Genomic DNA, 20,218 nt, shown 5'->3' with positions numbered 1-20,218 from the left:
TTGTCAGAAGGAATCCTAGACCCAGTCAGAAACACAGGAAGGCCCCCCTGAAGGAGATTCCCAGAGAAACCACAGAGAGATTCCTCTTCTGGGAGACTTCCCTTTGGGGACACATTTTTGTGACTGTCTACAAACCCCCCACCCTACCCCTTTCAGAAAGGCTGACCCAGTCAGTTTCCACCTGGGAAAAGATTACCACACACCAGTCAGTGCTTTCTATTGTAAAAAATGGCTATGTCAAGTCTTGGATAGAAAGGCTTCCTCTAAATGCTATGTATCCCACTACCCACAATCAGATCCATCTGCTTCCACCCATCTTATGGGCATACAGGCATAAGGCAAAATAGAATCAGTGCCCCAAGAATTTGTGGGAAAGGGATTTTACTTCGGAATCTTTCTAGTACCAAGGAAGGAAGGGTAGTGGAGATACATACTGGAAAAGATGCCTATCCCCATATACCAGCTCATCCCCCTTGAAGGAAGTTTATCAGGTTTTGTACTGGGTTGTCTTACTTTCAGTTTACTGCTTTGGCTTTTGGACTTTCTGCAGCCCTAAGAGTTCTTTCAAAATATGTGTCACCTGTGATTGCCTTCCACCTAACACAGGGAGTCCAGATTTTTCCCAACTGAGATGACATGTTAATTCAGCCTACTTACCACAGATACTTCTGCAAAACCTCCAGTTCATCTTCGATCTCCCCTCATTTGGGGTTTACAGTCAGTTGTAAGAAGTCCTCCCTGCAGCCAGAGCCGAATCATGGTCAAATGGGGGCCTAGGCAGGTTAATTGATTGCCCCCCCAACTGTTCGTGTGCCATTATATGGTTATTTCTCCCTAGTTACCATAAACACTTCAAATCTCTGTGTGCATATTGTTTTCTGCTTAACTTCTACAATGATTATTTGGATTTAATTTAAAAGTTTTATGTCAAATTTTATAGCACAAACACTGATGGACATTTGCTAAACAAAGCAATACAGTCTCACAGTGGAGACAGACTTAGCATTAAAACTTCTGTGCACTTGAAACTAGCATTCATTGAAACAGCATTGATACCCATATTCAAAAAAGATGCGTCTGGCCAGTGGCAGATAAAGTTTACCTTTGGTCTGTTTTCAAATAATAGGCCCCTTGCACACATTTTTAGGACCGTACATACATGCATGTGTTCTTTGATTCACCTTCCTGATTGCATTAAATGATATTCCTTGTATAATACAATACCACTTGTTGGAGCCTGTTTTAAATTTGTAGTTTTTAACATTTTTCCAGTAAGCAGTTAAAATGTATGAATCAAGAATGACAAAACTTCCCAGTTCAGAAAATTTCAACAGTAAAAGTCTACTCAAACTTCTGTTATTACAATCAACCAATATCAGTTAGTATGCACAGTCTCTGCAGAAGTAAAAGTCATCTGAATAATTCCACATTAAAGAGCTCTGTAACTAATGAAGATGTTTCTGCTAGCAAACAACTGTACTTTTCAGTATTTCATCTACAAATTCAGTGCCTGCTGTCCTTGAATAAATTGCCTTTGCTACATAAAAAAATGGTCAGCAGGTAATATTGCAGTAGGGGATGGATGGCAAACTGGCAACAGACTCACAGTTACTAGGCATCTCATCCAAAGGAGGACATGCTCAGGACTGCAGCGCCTCCTGCTGTATAATAATAATTTGTCTGGGCATGAGTCTACATTCATCACAGAAGCAGCAGCACAAGAACATAACATCTTGTATTTTAAATTGTGTGCGTGCGGAATGGAAGAATAGAAGGTCTGTGCAACAGCGCATGCATAGATGCAACAGGTGTGCGCAAACAGACGCAGAAATCATTCTTAAAAAAAACATTGTCATTTTAAAAGTAAATGTGACAATTCCTTGGCAAGCGGGTACCATCCCAGCCAGTGGGCCCTAGATGACTAACTTGGTTGCCTAGTGTTGGATCCATCTCTGCCTGCAGCCAGCTCAGGACCTTGTTTTTCTGGCCTGCAGACTAGACACCAACAGGACCTGTGCCTATTTACCTCAGGAAAAAATGCAGAGCCTTACAGATTACTTTCACAACCTTGCCTCCCCCTCAGCCAGGCCAGTACTCAGCCAGGGAGATAATAAGGACCCTGGGATTCATGGCTTCCACTATCCCAGTACTCTCTCTAGCCAGACTGCATATGAGGAAAGTCCAGTGGTACCTGAAAACAGTTTTGTCCCAGCACTCTCACCCTCTTGACACAGGTAATTCCTCTATTACCTTGCCTTAAGAGAGAATTCTCATAGTGGAAGGGCCAGGTCAAACTCAAAGCACGACTTCCTTTCACCCCTCCAGTCCCTGTTCAGAAAATGTACACAGATAACCTGGATGAGCCATGGGGGGCCTGGGCAGGGATACACTTGTGTACAGGGCAAATGGCAGCCAAAACTACAAAAGGAACACACAAATTTGAAGGAGCTCAGGGCCCTCATCCCAGCTCTTCAAGTCTTTTCTCATATCTGGAGACTGGGTCCCCTAGGAGTGTTCAGACAATACCACAGTCATATGGTACATAAGCAAGGTGGAACCAGCTCTTACCAGTTGTACAGATTGGTACAGAGGACCTTGGACATTGCCACCTAGAAAAGCATGTTGCTAATAGCCATATAATATACATCCAATCACAGGACAGTGTGTTGGCAGAGACATTAATCAGGACCTTGAAGGATCCTCACGAATGTACCATGAACAGACAGGTTTTCCTTGACATCCTTCACCACTGCAGGATACCTCAAACCTATTTGCATCAGAGGTCAACAAACAGCTCCTCCTTATTTTGCACCGGGGGCCTTATCCCTCAGTCTGGTGGGGCCCACCTGTCGGCCACCTCTCCTTGTAACCCCTCAGTCCTCCATTTATCTCTAGATGCGAGGTCAAGCTATTCCTTAAAGGCGTTCTGCATCCTAGATCACCAAGGAAATCTATAACCCCCCCTTGGGACCTTACATTTATGCTGAAAAAGCTTTCCTTGCCTCCTTTTGAACCAGCAGTTTCAGCAAGTCTCATGTTCTGCACCTGGAAAATTGTTTTGTTTCTGGCTCTCACTTCAGCTAGGAAAGTTTCAGAGCTTCAGGCTGTCATGGCTATTCCTTCTTTTCTTATTTTTCGCAAAGATAAGATGACCCTGATGGCTAACCCTTCATTCATGCCTACAGTATTGAATGAGTTGATCAGCCAGGCTGTAAATCTCCTTAATTACTTTCTCAACCCACAGGACTTGAGGAAAGGCTGCTACACACTCTAGATGTTCACAGTTGGTTAAGATTCTTTTTGGGCAAAACCAAATTCATTCAGAAATGTGAACAACTATTTGTGTCTTTCATGGAATCACAGCTGGGACAACCAGTATCTAAATAAACAATTGCAAGCTGGAATTTTAATGCCATCTCTTTGTTGTGCTGTACATGGCAAATCCTTGTCCTCAACCCCTTAAGCTCATTCTACCAGGACAATAGCATCTCTTGAGGCCTTCTACAAGGGGTGGATGCCAGGGCCATACAAGAAGCTGCTACCTGGTCTTCTGTACACACATTCACTAAACACTACAGGATATATGTCTTTTCAAGATCCAGAGCTGCCTTTGCTAGGTCAGTCCTTTTGAGCCTCTTGGACAGTTCTGCAGCTTATTAAGCAACCATCCTTGCATTTCTTTCAGCTCTGGGAATCACCCATTGATTAGGAATACTGCAACAGTTATTTCAGTTGGGACATAATACAGATATGTAAGAACTCAGCATAACAGCAGATGCTCAACTGATAACTGTATTCCTTCCACCCTCATTCACTTCTACTTTCTTTTGTACTGCATGTCTGCATCACTTCTCCTACTGTCCATATCTTGTGGACATCATCCTAGAATTGAGGAGACTTGCTTAAAACGTCATGCTTCGCCCCTCCTAGCGGACCAGTGGTCTTCTAGATGCTGTTTTGGAGATAATCTGAGGAATTATGGTCATAAGTCTGCATATATACCCTTATGCAAATGAGCTTGAGGTCACATGTCAGACGTAAAGTCCTGGGAAGGTAAAGCTTTGGTACCCTGGTTGGACGTTAGAGGTGATAACACATTGAGTAAGATGAGGAGTACTGCAGCAGTGATCAGTAGGATATCTAGTGGTATGGTTTAAGTTCTTACACAACTGTACTTTCATTTTCAAGCATTGATTACCTCTCCAGCAGACTCTTTGAGATTGACTCTTTATAGAATCATGGTCTTGATCCTGGGTTACTAGATGATGAAACTGGCTTCTTGGTAATCCGACTTTGTAAAGAATGTATATTACTAGCCGAATCATTTTCATCAGGTGTGGATCCCTGTATATTATGTTTAAATGTGAAGTGATTGTAAAAGATGAGGTAAAAGATATAAAAGATGGGGTGGCCGCAGTGGTTAGGGGGCAGCTGCGGTGGTGCAGCGGTTAGCATTGTCACCTCACAGCAAGAGTTTCTCTGGTTTGATTCTTGGCTGGGCTGTCTTCTGTGCAGAGTCTGCATGTCCGCCCTGTGGTCGCGTGGGTTTCCTCCAGGTACTCAGGTTTCCTCTCTCATTCCAAAGACATGCATTGGGTGGATTGGACACACTAAACTGGCTGTAGTTGCAAGTGAGTGGTATGGATGAACTACCACAGCAGGACTAGCCACCCGATGGAGTAAACCTTGGCTCGAGATGATTGTCATTGTTGAAAGTGACACCCTGACCCCATGTGGAAAAATGGGAAAAAGGGGTTGAGGATGAATGGATGTACTGTAAAAGATGAGTTTTAAACAGTCTTTCAGTCTTCATTCTAGGCCTGATTCATAAAGGTTACCACAAATTGTACACTTAGTGTAACCTTAACCTTTCTGGATGAATAGACAGCACAAGCACTCTGTTAGGGTTGTTCTTGAATTCAGAAAAGTATACACACAGTTTACACTGTGTGGTAACCTTTATGACTCCAGTCTTACTTGTTGCTAATTCCTGCAAAATATCTCCTTAAACTGAGTTATGACTTTGGAGTCTACAGTCTTAACTGTTGTATTGCTGTGTATATGGGGCTGGCTTGCATGAACTTTCCTTGCTTTGAAATGATAAAACGTTGGGAGTATTGAGAATATTCTTTTGACAATCTGGTCTTTAAAGGTCTATCTCTAGCTAACCACTTCAGCCTTTTGTTGCATACATTTTATCTGTTGCTGGTCTAGAGAAGAGTCACTTGCTATGTTGTGTTTTTAAAGTACATAATTTATCTCCATGGCTGTCTGTGCTTGCTCCACTTAAACTTTAAAGAACTGCAAGGCATTTCCAGAAGCCAGATGTACATCAGGTGTTATGACAATTTCATCCTTAGCCAAATTTTTAGAAGGGTCAGTTTCATCAGATCAGAGCATACAATGAGGCTTTCAAAACTGGATTAAAAAGTAGCATAATGATTAGTTGTCAGATGGTAACTGGGCAGTTAAGACATCGTCAATTTCCCAGGTAACTTATCAAACGTTAAGCAAGATTAACATTCTCGTTTAATGCTTGGCGGCCTGTTTTATAACATGGAGTAATCATTTTATTAGTAAAATACTATTGTTTTGTGAAAACCTGTTATTGAAAACAGAAAATGAACTGCAGAGTTCAGTATTTGTGCTCCTCATGTAGTAATATAGCTGAGGTAACCATGTCTTGCAAAAGTAATTGAAAAAAAAACATGTACACACTAATGTACATTTAGCAACAATTGATAATATATAACAAGTATATGCAGCACTACCTTCCTTGTAACAGTATTGTGCTCAACTTCCCTTATTGTTGAATGCTTATTTTTTTAACTCTTGATACAGATGTGCTTCAGTTCTAGATTATCTAGAATACATATGTTTTATTTATACATGCAAGATAATATAGGCATAGTAGTTTACGGGCTAATTATTTCAGAGTATTAGACGTTGCCCGTTCGATTCTCAGTTAAAGCGTCTACTGTGTGACGACATGCGTGAATGGGCGTTCCTTCGTTGAAGGTTGTGCGTTAGGCCCGGCAAGCCAGCATGTAAAACTCTACTGCCAATCATTAGCGGACCGGAGTTCCGCTGTGGCGACCCCTAACCGGGAAAAGCCGAAAGACACACACACACACCTACATTCTTTTTAAAATGTCTGTTTTTTTATGTATGCAGACATTTGTGAAATCATGCCTTTGTCAAAGACAAATGAAAAGGATATCTAAATTGAATTTATCTGCATACAGCTGCTTTTTCTAACTGTAAGTTTAAATGTATTATATCTTACATGGATAATGCATATTGAAAGCTGCATCCTTCTCATGTAGTACTGTGTAGTGGACCATATTTCTAAACACATCTGTTATTCAGTTATCAAACTGTTTGGATTTGCCTCACTGCATTTACAGCATAATACTATAAATGTAATGGCTGATTCAGATTACTTTTGAATATGTACCCAACACTATCCCTTTCCTAGCTGACAAATTTGCAATGCATGCTGTATTGGAGCTCAGTGCCAGCATGTGTCCATAGTACCATGCTTCATACCTGCCAAGAGCTCTGCATGCTGCTTGGCAGGCTTTGACCTCTGGAGCCCTCTGTATCTTGGGTATGTTCCTTCTGGCTTATGCCTAGTAGTTGGCGTACTGGAAGACTCGTAACTAACCACCTTCCCTTCAGTATAGATGTACTGGTAATCAGCTGCTCACTGCCACTTCCTAGCCAACTTCTCTGACATTCAGTCCCATAAATCACACGTGTTGTCAGAGCATTGTTCAGAGATTCATCCTTTAGCATTACATTTACTGTTTTTGCTAAGTATCTATTTAGTACCTTCTGAAAAAAATTTAGTTTTGTGTTGTCCTCTCATGTTTGTCCTAAATGGATTATAAAATTAAATTTCTCGGTATGCTTTTAAAATTGTCCATTTCCTCTTCACTCTTTCTTTTGGATGCTGTTGAATAAACTATATCATTTATGCTGGTCCTGTCTGTACACTGTAAAACCAGTGGACAGGCTCACCAAAAACATTTCTCACAGCAGCAGTGAATTTTTCACTAGCTTGAGCTCCACCCTTTAACCGTGATACCCCAGCCTTGCCTAGCCTGTCCAGATCTAATTGCCACCATCAAGTTACAGTGTAATCTGGATTTAGCTTGAGCTACACAGGGTTTCTTCTGTGAAAATTCATCATCGGGTAAGTCACAAAACATCTAGACTTTTTTTCATATATTATTAATATAAGATGTGCTTATATACTGTAATAGTTTTCTCTTCATATTCCTACTGAGTTCTGCTAATTTATTGCTCCCTTTCTGCCCCCACTCATTCTCTCTCCCTGCCATGTCAGAAAAGAGAGAAAGAAAAGCTCATCTTGCTTTCCTTTTTCTTCTTTCAAGCCGATGCCTTTATATTGTTAACCATTTTCCTGAGGATCTGTTTGTACAGCACTTATGGATAAAGAAAAATTGGTATTGGACATTTATAAACAGAATGCTCAATCCATAAAAGCTTCAGTTTACAGACTCTATCAGATTGAAGGAATAAATTAGTGCTAAGGGACTTTTGAAAGGAGATTCAATTAAGGAGAAGGATAAAGTTGAAAACATCGGGAAGAGGAAGGAGAAAGACTCCAGAGACAGAACAACCGGTACTAGAGAAAATGTCTTTGCCAAAGTTACCTAGGCTGTCTCCTTCTCCTCCATATACAGAACTTTTGGTCTTTAATCCTTCTCACCCTTCTCCTACTCCTCTGATTTTCATTTGTACTGCTAATTACCTTTCCTCAGCAAAGGTGAAGCTGGTTTCTATATGCAGTCCTCTTTGGCTGCACTTGAACTGGAGAGGCTAGGCAAGGCTGAAGTATTATGGGTAAGGGGTGTGCTTCAGCTAGTGAAAGGTTCCCTGCTACTGAGAGAGAGGGAGAGAGAGGCATCTTTGGTGACCAGTCCACTGGTTTTACTGTATATGGACAGAGACCAGCTGAATCTGTTGCTCTGGTAACTGCATAGCTGTCACTTTTGAGTCAAGCTGATTAAAATATTGAGTTTAACTCGGTGTGTTTTATTATGCAATTTTCACTAGTACTCTCGAGACTGCATGAAGACAGTATACCTTTACAGAATTAATTGAGCTTATTACAGAATTGATTGTGTTTATCTGTGATGTTTTGTCTCGTGCAAGAAGGCAGTTTTGTAAAGCAGATTTGGGAGCAATTGGAAGACAGCAAGAGGAGATGTCTAACCAAGAGCTGGATTGCATGTGGTTAAGACATGTATCAGCTGGCATGACTGTTGAAGTATAAGACTGGCACAGAATTTAAATGGGAGGTAACAGCTGAGACAACCTTCTGACCCCGTGTAAAATTGGGAAGGAGGAGAAGGATTTGGGCCAAACTAATTTGGCTGCTGCTAATGATGATAAAAAACCTGTCTTCAGACCTGTCTACTCTATCTGGTAAGGATTCTGAGGTTTGCCATAATAGTGCTAATCTTAGCATTCTTTTAGTTCTTTTGCTGTGGAGCGTCAATTAATGCAGCTCCGTGTTAGTAATTGTGATACCTATAACTGAAAGTCCTGCCAGAAAAATGAAATGTGATTGTCAAAGACAGGTAGGTGCACATTTTGAAACTATTTGTACTACCATTACAGCATTTTGATGTGGCGCTATGCTCCCACACCCCTATTATTCATATGTATTTTATCTCTCTCCCTTTGAGTACTACAGTAATAAACTTGGTATGTAAATTTCCTGTTCATAGTTGGTCTCGATATTCTGAGAGTTGTGGTTGCACTCTTTACACATCCAGGAGGAACTCTTCACATGCTCAGAATTTATCATCAGAACAGTGTTCATTTTGAGCTTATCCATGTGGCAGTGGTGGCCAGTGCAGAATTTGGTGATGTTAAAATGCTGAAATTTTTCAGTGCTGCAACTAATTTGTACATGTTTATAAATACTTTTTTCTTTGTCATATATTTGATTACTGGTGTAGGATGAGAAAGCGAGTAAAAGGACAACCGTATAAAGTTAATGTAATTTTGTAAGATTAAAGTTCTTCTGATATGTATGTTTTTGTTTCTGATACAACTGCCATATTCGTGATGTTAAAATCAAAGGAGAAAACTAAAGAAAATATATCTTTTCATGATTTCCTCAGGAGAGGAGGTTAGTATAATGGTTAAGGTGTTTACCTCATAGACAACAGTGTACACAGTTTAATTCTCAACTTTGAAGGGGAAACTGGCTAGAGTTAAAATGCCCCACAAAGGCAGCTAGCCCAGTATTTACCTATGAACCTCTTCCATATATCTTTTCTTCTGGGGCAGGGTTAGAATGTTTCTGCTTTAATATGCAGTAATTGTTTTGAGTGAATTGACATCATTAAGTGCATAATCATCATTTTGGTCCTGTCTTTATGGTATATTGTTTGAGCTCTCATTTGGGGTGTCCAGAGGATCAGATATTATTTTGAGAGACCTTCTTTTCTTTAGATAAAGGTAAATTCTCTTACTGACTCCTTAGGCCTTTCTACTTTTCCTCTGCAGAGGAGTGCCCCTCTTTTCCCCTCTAGTTCTACCCTCTCAATTCTGATATTTTGTCAAAATGGAGTTCGGGATTTGAGGTCTGGGCAGTTGGTTAAGAACTGTATCACTGGAGGTGAGATATTTTGTTTACAAGTTAAAAGATAGGTATTTATCAAGCCCTGTGCCCCAAGCCATTCCAATAAAATGTCCATGTCACTTTTTGCAAGGCTGAGGCTCTTTCTGAGAAAAATGAGATGACAACGAAAGGTGGAATTCTTTAATTTTACAAGTTTTGGGAATATTAATGCTGGTTCTTGCACTCAAAAGCCAGGGCTATTAGACCTGTCCAGCATCAGCAGACAACTCAGAATGAAGAAGCTCAGTATTATATTAAAACTCTCACAGGCCCTTCTTTAATTGTTGTCATTGAAGGATTGCATGATAAAACTGGATCTCAGAGTGAGATTAGGAATAACATTGGTTTGTTCCAGTGTCCCAACTCCACAAGAGGATCATGAGATTCAAAAATAGTTGAGCCTCATTTTCAGTTGCAGTTCTGCTTTTCAGCTTACCAGCGCAACCTAAAAAGTTTTCTAGCTGCATTATCGCAGCAATTGCATCCCTCAAGATGATGGTGATTTGCTTTCTCCTTTATGTTTAGGACTGCCTAATGCAGACTTATTCCACTCCTTTTTGGAGGGACGAGTTAAGAGTAGTGATTCCTTGCCTGGACTTAAGTTTTACACTGAATGAGAAGAAAATGGGGCTGAATTTTTCTTATCAAAAGGTCCGTGTGGGTGTTTTCATTAGATACAATTCAAGAGAATATCTTTTTCAAGAATGAAGGGATATATAACTTGGTATCTTTGTTTCAGAAGGCTGCCCACCATGCTAGCATTTTCCTAACTATTTTGTGTCGGTTATCCTTCAGTGTCACAATGTTGCAGGAAACTAGAATTGACATGAAGTTTCAGCATTACCCATTTGAACTAGCAGGTTATTTTGATTCCCTTTGGTCAAATTACCTTGACTGATGGGTAATTATACTGTGAAATCTGGTTGGCAGGCTGTTAATAAATGTGTCCAACATTAGACAAGAGGCATATGTGGACTGCTGTTTGGCGAATTTTGCAGGCAAGTTTGAAGGAGATGGTTACAGTCACCATGGTTATCACAGCATTCAGATTTAATGGTGACAGCTGCAATGTGATAGCCCAAGATTTTACAAGTTTTGTAAGATGGCTGTGCAGCTTAGGGAATTAACCTTATCTTGTAACTTTGTTAGTGGCCAGTCATCTACCAGAAGAAAAAATGCATGCTTTTACAGATCAGTTAAGCTGCTCAGTATACTGGAATCATGACTGGGAGGTCACTCTGGAGATATTTCATCTTTTCTCATCCATGAATTCAATTATATGTTTGATTATCTGAACTACCCTACATCCCAGTTAGTTCAGGTAATCAACTCTCTACTGTATATTAGCTCCCTCCCATCCATAGCTTAGTTCCAAATTTACTTTATTCTGTTTTTATGTATTATATTCTATTGCAACTGTTACTGTTGGTTTATGCCACTGTTATATTGATTTTTAATTTCAATGGTTTATGCAGTATAAGTGGTTTATACAATGTGTAGAAGTCCAAGAAACAATGTAGAACAAACAAATCAACTAACTAAAAAAAAAGTTTACCATAACACAAACTGAAGTTTCACAATGAAGGCAAGGAGCAAACAACACCAGGAACAGAGAACCAGAATTTATTGAAAACCTTTTTAAATATCCCTCCAAAAACAGTCATGTGACATAATTAACAGTTAAAGGAAAATCTGCCTAAAAAATATATATATGTATATACAAAAATACAATGCATATAAAAGCACTACATAAATCAATGTATGAATAAAACAGTTGATAAATGCAATAAATGTTAATAAATATTATTAATAAAAATATTCACCCGCAGTTTAAACATTTACACATAAGAGCGAAGTTTTAAAACACTGCTAATAGAAACACATTCATTCAGTCCAGGATAAACACAAGCATTTAATTTTAATTGCCATCTAAGTTCTTGAAGTTCTAAAAAGTCTTTCCAGGGTCCCTCCCTCACATTTCTAACCACATGGTCAATACCAACAAAACCAAACTCATGACCAGGATTCTCATCAATATGTTTGGATAAAACATTCTTATGGTTTCTCTTCCTGATATCTAAAGTGTGCTCCTAAATATGTTCTTTCAGTTTTCTTTGTCTCTTCCCAATGTAAAAACAACTACAAAATTTACAAAGGTCAAGATAAAAACAATTTTGTGTATATAGAGGGGCATTACTTTTTGCAGAAACAAGGTGTTGCAATGGGGGCAGCGTGTGCCCCCATTTTTGCAAATATGGTAATGCTATTCTGGGAAAGGAAATTTGTTCTTGATTTTTTTGGGCCTTCTCCACCTTGGTCTTTATATTTGAGGTTTTTGGATGATGTCATCATATTTTGGAAAGAACCTGAGGACCAGTTGTGTAGATTCATTGAATATTTGAACCAAACCACCCCCTTTCTTACTTTTACTGCTACTTGGAGTAAAACTAACATCAGTTATTTGGATGTACATCTTTCCAAGGATACAGTTAATAAAAGGTTTGTTAGTGAGATATACAGGAAACCCACTTTTTCTAATGGGTACCTGCATTTTGATAGTTGTTACCCTATACATCAGAAGAAAGGCATTGTTAAGGCACAATTTGTATGCCTTACTAGAATGATTTCTGTTGATGCAATTTATGTAAGGGAAACCAAAGTTCTTACTGATATGTTTTTATCTAGGGGTTATCCCAGGACTTTGGTTGAAGCTATTTGTTCTGAAGTTATAATGAAGAGAAGGTCTGGTTTCTACCCTCCCCTTCTTTCAGGTTCAGTTGAAGTGACAAATATTCCTGTCTTGGAGACTGTTTCTGACTCTAACACTGATTATAACATTTCCTTTATTACTACTTATACCCCTGAATGTGCCCAAATATACAACATTTTGAACACATATTGGCACACACTTAGTGTTCATGACGAATTGAAGGAAATTTATAATAAAGGCATTAGAATGGTGTATCAGAGGGGTAGATGTTTTAAAGAAATATTGGAAAATGTTGTGGATGTAGGAAAGATGGGCTCTACAAGAAAGAAGGGTACTCATAGATGTGGCTCGTGTAATTACTGTAAATACCTCATTGAATTGGATAGGGTGTATGTAATTGGGACCTGTATTCGAGTCTCCTTTTATTGTAATTGCAACACTGAGGGCATAGTGTATTTTGCCCTTTGTAAATTTTGTAGTTTTTACATTGGGAAGAGACGAAGAAAACTGAAAGAATGTTTATACGAGCACACTTTAGATATCAGGAAGAGAAACCATAAGAATGCTTTATCCAACCATATTGGTGAGAATCTTGGTCATGAGTTTGGTTTTGTTGGTATTGACCATGTGGTTAGAAATGTGATGGGGGGGGGGGGGAGACTTGGAAAGACTTTTTAGAACTTAAAGAACTTAGATGGCAATTAAAATTAAATACTTGTTTTTATCCTGGACTGAATGAATGTGTTTCTATTAGCAGTGTTTTAAAACTTCACTCTTGTGTGTAAATGTTTAAACTGCAGGTTAATATTTTTATTAATATTTATTAACATTTATTGCATTTATCAACTGTTTTATTCATACATTGGTTTATGTAGTGCTTTTATATGCATTGTATTTTTGTATATACATATTTATTTATTTTTTTAGGTGGATTTACCTTTAACTGTTAATTATGTCACATGGTTTTTGGAGGGATATTTAAAAAGGTTTTCAATAAATTCTGGTTCTCTGTTCCTGGTGTTGCTTGCTCCTTGCCTTCATTGTGCTTGTTGGTTTGTGGAGATGTCTAATGGTACAAACTGAAGTTTCACAACCAGGATGAAAAATCAAGTGTTTCCCTGCTTTATTCACTATTAAAATAGAACTTCTTCAGAATCTGAATTGTAAAAGTAACCAATGATTTAAAACCGCAAAGTGTAATCACGTGACCAATTTAAACAGCCAATAACGGTCTATTTACAATTTTGACCTGTCGTAATCTCTTCATTACATGGAAATGTCTTAAAATTACATGAAACAAATTGACTTTAGCTTGGCATATTAACCCAGTGCTATAAATGTTAAAGTTTTTGTGCTAAAAAAACACTTGATATTAGTACTGTCATTTAAGCCTGGAAATCTGTATGCATTTAGTTTAATCTGCCAAACCAATTCGCAGCATTCAAGCTGAACTTTGTAGTCCCCTGTGAGCTCATTTGTACTGATGGCATGTAAGGCAAAGAAGCTGAATTTTTTGAAGGAACAACATAATGTAGAGCATTTAGCCACTGCATTGTTGCCTTCTTTATTTTTAATCACAAGTAAATGCGTGTATGTTTTGCAATTAAATTTTCTTTTTTTTTTTCTGTGTAGAAGCACGAACATGATTCACAGGGTGTAAGATAGACCACCCCTTGTGTTTGGCAGTGGTATCTGCCTTTGGCAGAGATCGTGATGTTTCGTGCAGTAAGATGTACACTTAAAGAATTGTTAACAAAATGACACTGATTGGATCTACTACATTTAAAGGTGCCTAAAGTGCCACCAACTGAATGTCTCATTTCACCTACAAGTGACTCAGTAACATCCAAACACTGTTAGAACATGGTTTTATGATGAGACATTCAGGTTATGGCACTTTAGGCATGTTTAAATGAGGTAAATGCAAACAGTGCCATTTTGTTAATTCCTGAAATGTACATCTTACGACATGAAACATCACAATCTGTGCCAAAGGCAGATATGACTGCCATCCAGAAGGGATTGGGCTACCTTGCAACCTGTGAATCATGTATAGGAAAAACTATAAGAAAATTTAACAGCAGAATATACGAGCATTTACTTGCAATTAAAAATAAGGCAGCAAACAATGCAATAGCTAAACACTCTACATTATGTTCCTTCAAAAAAAATTCAGCTGGTCTTAGAAGTTGTCAGTACAAATGAGCTTACAGGGGACTACAAAGTTCGGCTTGAATGCCATAAATCGGTTTGGCAGAACAAACTAAATGCAGACAGCTTCCCAGGCTTAAATGATAGTATTAATAGCAAGTTCTTTTTATTAGCACAAAAACTTAAACATTTATACCACTGAGTTAATATGCCAAGCTAAAGTAAATTTGTTTCATGTAATTTTAAGACATTTCCGTGTATGTAATGAACAGATTATGATTGGTCAAAATTTTAAATAGACCTTTGTTACTGGCTGTTTAAATTGGTCACATGATTGCACTTTATGGTTTTAAACCATTGGTTACTTTTACAATTCAGATTGAAGTTCTGTTTTAATAGTAAATAAAGAACAAAAACGCTTTATCTTTCATTCTGGTTGTGAGCCTTCAGTTTGGGTTATGATAGAATTAATTTTTGTAGTGGGTTTATATAATGTATTGCATTTCAGTTTTATGTCAGAGTTGTACATCAGTTAGCTGATTAAGCGTTGCTGTATCTCTGCAGTCTAGGTCATGACTGAAAGGGTCCACAGACCAGTTCGTCTACCCACAAAAGTGTGAGTAAATAGTCATGTTATTGTATGATATAGTGTGATTATAGGATATTTATTAAGATAATCTTGTAGCCATTTTAAGCTCGTCACACAATTGTCAGCTTTGTATCTTTGTATTGAAATGATTGTTGCCAGAGATCTTGTAGTTGTATATTTTTTGCTATGTCTAAAAATTTTGTTTTAATGTTAGAGTATATTGTTGTGGTATGGAATGGCCACCATGTTAATATGTTAGATAGTTCCTAACAGAGACAGGTTCTCATTTGGCCAGTTTTGTTGGAGTTAGCAGCAAGGGTTCATTTATCTCATTAATGTTGACAACTGATTGTGTTATGGTGATAATCACAACTGTAGCACTAGCTGTTGGAGGCTTGCTTTGTCCTGTTCAAGCCAGTAGTGCTTGAAAGGCAGACCACATGCAGCACTTTTTTTGTTTGCTGTAACTTAATTGTGGTACTGAGTTTGTGATATTCAGTGCCTTAAGTAAGCACATCAGAGTGAAAAAATGACTTCTGCTGATCCAGAAATCCAAAAAACTTTTCTTGTTCAGCAAAAAAATTTTCTAACATTTCATTTTTCTTTTATAGCGTTAAGCTGTTGCAGTCAGCTTGCAGGCAGTCAGAAGTGTCCCAGTAAATGACTGCTGTTAGGCGTTAATAAGTTAAACTAGTATGCTCCTGTTTGATCGCCTAAGGATGGTGATCCACAGCTCTGAGGATTGCTGTCTTCTAGCTGGGCTGTCTGAAAATGTTCTACCTGGCACTGAATGACAAAACAACCAGGCAGGATCCAGATTCTTTTACTTAGCAAAATGTTTTTTGAGAGCCAGCCCCATTACACATTCTGTAAACCAAATGATAAAGGGCTTATAGTGAAGACAAAAATTGATTAATGCTCCTGCAACTGTGGTAAGTACTTCACACAATTGAATTGTGTTAAACAAATTGATAAGAAGTATATCAGTTCATTCCATCAAGGTAAAATAACTTTTTTATTACAAATAACTGTATATTGATCAATGAATCCATGTTAATGTCTTTCTGACTATAATTTTTTCTTATTAATTCAGGGAAAACTTGACAAAGCTGTGCCACTGTATGAGCTAGCTGTAGAAATACGACAGAAGTGTTTTGGCTCAAAACATCCCAGTGTGGCTACTGCACTCGTAAACCTGGCTGTGTTATATTGTCAGCTGGTAAGTTTTTTTTTTTTTGTTTTTTTTTTTCAATTTCTATTTTCGTTTTACATTTGCTAAAACCATAACCATTCCATATTTACAAAATGACCATATTTACATGTTATACATTGTGGATGAAGTAGGAACATGTAGGTCATGCAACATACCTAATTACAATATATACAAAGATGCTTTCCCAGTTAATTTCATTAGTCTAAAAACAGCACATACAAAAATGATTCTACGTCCATAGTTAAGCTGTGTACTCGTGGAAATACCTCCAGTTAATTTAAGATATGGTGTATCTGATGCTTTATGCTAATAAGATGTTATAGGATCAGCTGGTAAGTTTTGATGTCTGACCACACCTGCATTCAGTATTCTGTCAACTTTATTCTTTATGCTTTTTGTCTTCAAAAATGCTGTACAAATGGAGACAAAATATGCAGAGAGCAGATTAATCTTTCTTGTCTCAGTGTTATCTGAGAAAATAAAACATTTAGCAGTTACTCCTGTTGCTGACCTCCACAGTCATCACTCTGCTAGTCAGTGTACTTTACAATGGATAAATAGTCTTTTATGCTCTTTTTCCAATAATTTGTTTTGATGTTAATTTGTTCTATAACTTACTAGTTCAGTTTTTCATCCAATGCCCAGCATTTATACAGGAGGTTAATCCAATGTCAGGTAAGAAATGCAGTTGTTATGGAATGCTACCAAGTTATGCAATGTTATGCCCTTGTTTTCACTGCTGAGTGTTTGAGATGGATAACTTAATTCAGTTGAGAAGAAAAAAGTGTTGATTTTGTTAATATTGATTTGTGCTATAACCATTAAGTACTTAAGGCAAGTTAAAATTCAAGTAAAAAACGGTACCCTAAAAATCAAACCTACCATGCTGAATTCTCAAAACATTGTGAGTTTGTTTCAGAATGTATTGCAGTGTTGATTATTGTTAGATAAAAAGGAAATAAAGATGGCAAAAGAAAGCAAAACAATTGCAATAGTCTACACTCCTTGTATAGTAACACCATGCCCAGACTTGATTTTACAGGACAATGTGATCTTATTTCTTTTTCTTTTTTGTTACACAGTAACAATGAACTTTTTATGTTTAGGAGCTGGGGAAGCATAGCTCCCCCATATTGGGGAACGAAAGGGGTACAATTCCCTGACATTACATGTTTTGTTCACAGCATTATATTACCTCCTGTTACTTGATGTTTCACTGGTTTGAGAATTCTGCATTTTGTGTTTGATTTTTATGTTTTTTTAACTGGTATTCTGTGTCATTTTAGGTACCCAGCAGCAACTTATCAGAGATGGTACTATGTTCTGATTGAAATCACTTTTGCAGTATTCATAACAGATGATTTTTCTTCACTGACTTCCAGACAGGGTACCAAAGCTTTACCTTCCTGAGGATGTACATCCAACATATGTGACCTCGCTCCTTGTGTATTGGAGTATAAAGATGGACATACAAACAAGATATACAGACTATCTTGTCATTTCCTTTGGTGGCCCAGTTAACTCAAGCCATCACCACAAAAGCACTATTTAGACTCTTCCTCCTTGGAAGGGGATCCAGAGACAGATTCTGATCATTCTGTGGATTACTCTTTACAAATTTGCTGTCCTGAACAGGTCTCCTTGGATGGAGGGGAACTCCCTTTTGCCTGATTCTCATTTGGAAGAGGCTTCTTTTGTAGAAACTATTCAGAACATTGTGAGACATTTTGAATGGCAGATAAAGCTAATCTTGGAGGCCCAAAAAAGATACTGCAGTCTTCTGGTGATGGGTACTTCAGCACCTTCACCAGTCCTCCAAGTCCTGGAGGCTTATCAGGACATCTTACACTCTTCTTCCTTAACACCTGATTCTCTGCCACCTGCTCTAAACACCAGACAGATTTTATAAGGTCACTGATGAGGTTAAATACCTGTTAAAAAAAACTGTGTCTGATGCTGCTGTAGTCTTTCACATTAAGTAAACTAAGTTGCTTCCCATTGCTAATGCCTTTCCCACAGACAAGGACAGCAGAGCCATGGATAGGTGGGGTAAGAAAGTCTATGCCTCCTCCAGTTTAGCATTCAGAGCTATTAATTATCAAACACAAATGTCTAAATACATGCTCTCTATGCTATAGTGTCTGCATAAGGTCATGACATATCAGTGTGTCCAAACTCCAGACAGTCATGGCTAGTCCTCCCTTTCTTATTTTCCACAAGGACAGGCTAATGGTTAGGACAAGTCCTTCTTTCATGCCTAAGGTAGTAACTGAACTATCCCTCAATCAAGCCATTCACCTACCTACTTTCTTTTCCAACCCTCAAAATAAGGGAGGAAGAATTTTACACACACTAGATATTCACAGGCAGCTGAGGTTCTGTTTGGGCAAAACAAAGACTATCAGAAAAACTGACCAAGTATTTGTTTCTTACATAGGTGCCAAGCTGGGGTCAACCAGTCTTGAAGCAAATTATTGCATCCTGGCTATCAAAGCCATCTTGTTCTGCTACTTACAACATGGTAAACCTTTGCCTTCCTGCTCTAAGGCATGCTCACTTGGGTATTTGCCTCTTCTGGTGTCTTCCACAAGGTTATTGATGCGAGGTCCATCTTGGAAGCTGCCACTTGGTCCTCTGTGCACACCTTCACCAAGCACTACAAAATTGATGCCTTCTCCAGATCCAGTACTGCCTTGGCCAGATGAGCCCTCTCTGATCTCCTGGACAGTTCCTCTTCACTCTAGCCATCCTCCCAACCTTACTCTTCTCTCTTCAGCTTTGGGAATCAACTATCTGTTATGAGTACTGTAGCAGTGACTTGATTCGAGACATAGTACAATTGTGTAAGAATTTACCATTACAGTAGATATCCTACTGATCACTGTTGTAGTATTCCTCCCCTTCTTTCTTCCCCTCTCCTATGTTGCCTGCAGATTACATCTATATCCCTTCTTGGGTGAGTTTATTTGTTCAAGGCTGTACTTGCCTCTTCCTGTCTCAGTTGCCTTCAGGCTGCTGTCTTGAAAATAATGTGAAGATTTTGTGCATGTCTGCTTTTATATCCTGACACACATGAACAAATGTCAGACATAAGTTCTCTGGAAGGTAAAGATTTGATACCCCGGACGAATATCCATGATGAAAACCTATCTGCTATAAATAATGCAACAGTGATCAGTAGGACATTGTCTGATATGGTAAGTTCTTACACAGCTGTACAGTCCTTTGCTCATGTTGCAGTGTTTGTGGTACTGAAGGAATTTGTTGAGCCATTTCTTTGAACTACAGAGTTGGTTCATGACTCCATCCGTTTGCTTGATTTGTAACCTAGCCATCTTTCTTAGTAACTAATTTGTCTCTGTCAGTTGTATACATTTTAGTTAGGCAACTTTCAGAAAGGTGTTTAGGATTAATCCTTCAAAGACTGCCTGGTGCTTTTCCAGTCAGTCAGGTGGTCACCTTTATTGCACTAGCTTGTAAGCCTTCCAACTTTCCTTTGATGTGGACTGTTTTGGAAATATATTTACAGAATTTCTGATTAACGATTTATGTTAAATTTCAAAGCACTTTTTCAGACTAAAGTTGTAAGGGAAAAAATGAATCTGTTGTAGAAGCATCCACATATCTAACGTAGGGTAACCCTCTTAGTGGGTCTTTGATTGCATCTATTCTCTCTTCCATTACAGTGTGGAATATTTTCCAGGAATCTTCTGCTGTCAGAGGCACACATGACATACGCTGGCAAATATCATAACATAATGCATTGTAATAGTTTACCAACCCTAAACCTTCTAGATGACTGTTTTGCTTTTTGCATAGTTTACAGTTTGTATTTCAGTCCTCATGTAATATTATGAAAAAGTTACCATGCTCAGTGCATAAGGCAGAGAA

At 38.4% G+C, this 20,218-nt stretch overlaps 1 protein-coding gene across 1 annotated transcript in view; it reads left to right on the top strand.

The window, feature by feature from the left end:
• NPHP3 (nephrocystin 3) overlaps positions 1-20,218 on the top strand; it is a gene marked incomplete at its 5' end in the record, with an annotated part of 1,580,737 nt that overhangs the window by 1,484,302 nt on the left and 76,217 nt on the right. The window contains one exon of the mRNA XM_044060401.1: positions 16,208-16,333. Coding sequence (XP_043916336.1) covers positions 16,208-16,333 — 126 coding nt within the window. The remainder of the gene's footprint in view (positions 1-16,207; positions 16,334-20,218) is intronic.

Source organism: Protopterus annectens, chromosome 2.part0 (genome assembly GCF_019279795.1).
Source record: "Protopterus annectens isolate FY-2018-M chromosome 2.part0, PAN1.0, whole genome shotgun sequence".
Lineage (NCBI taxonomy): Eukaryota > Metazoa > Chordata > Ceratodontiformes > Protopteridae > Protopterus > Protopterus annectens.
This window is presented reverse-complemented; position numbering and strand designations above follow the sequence as displayed.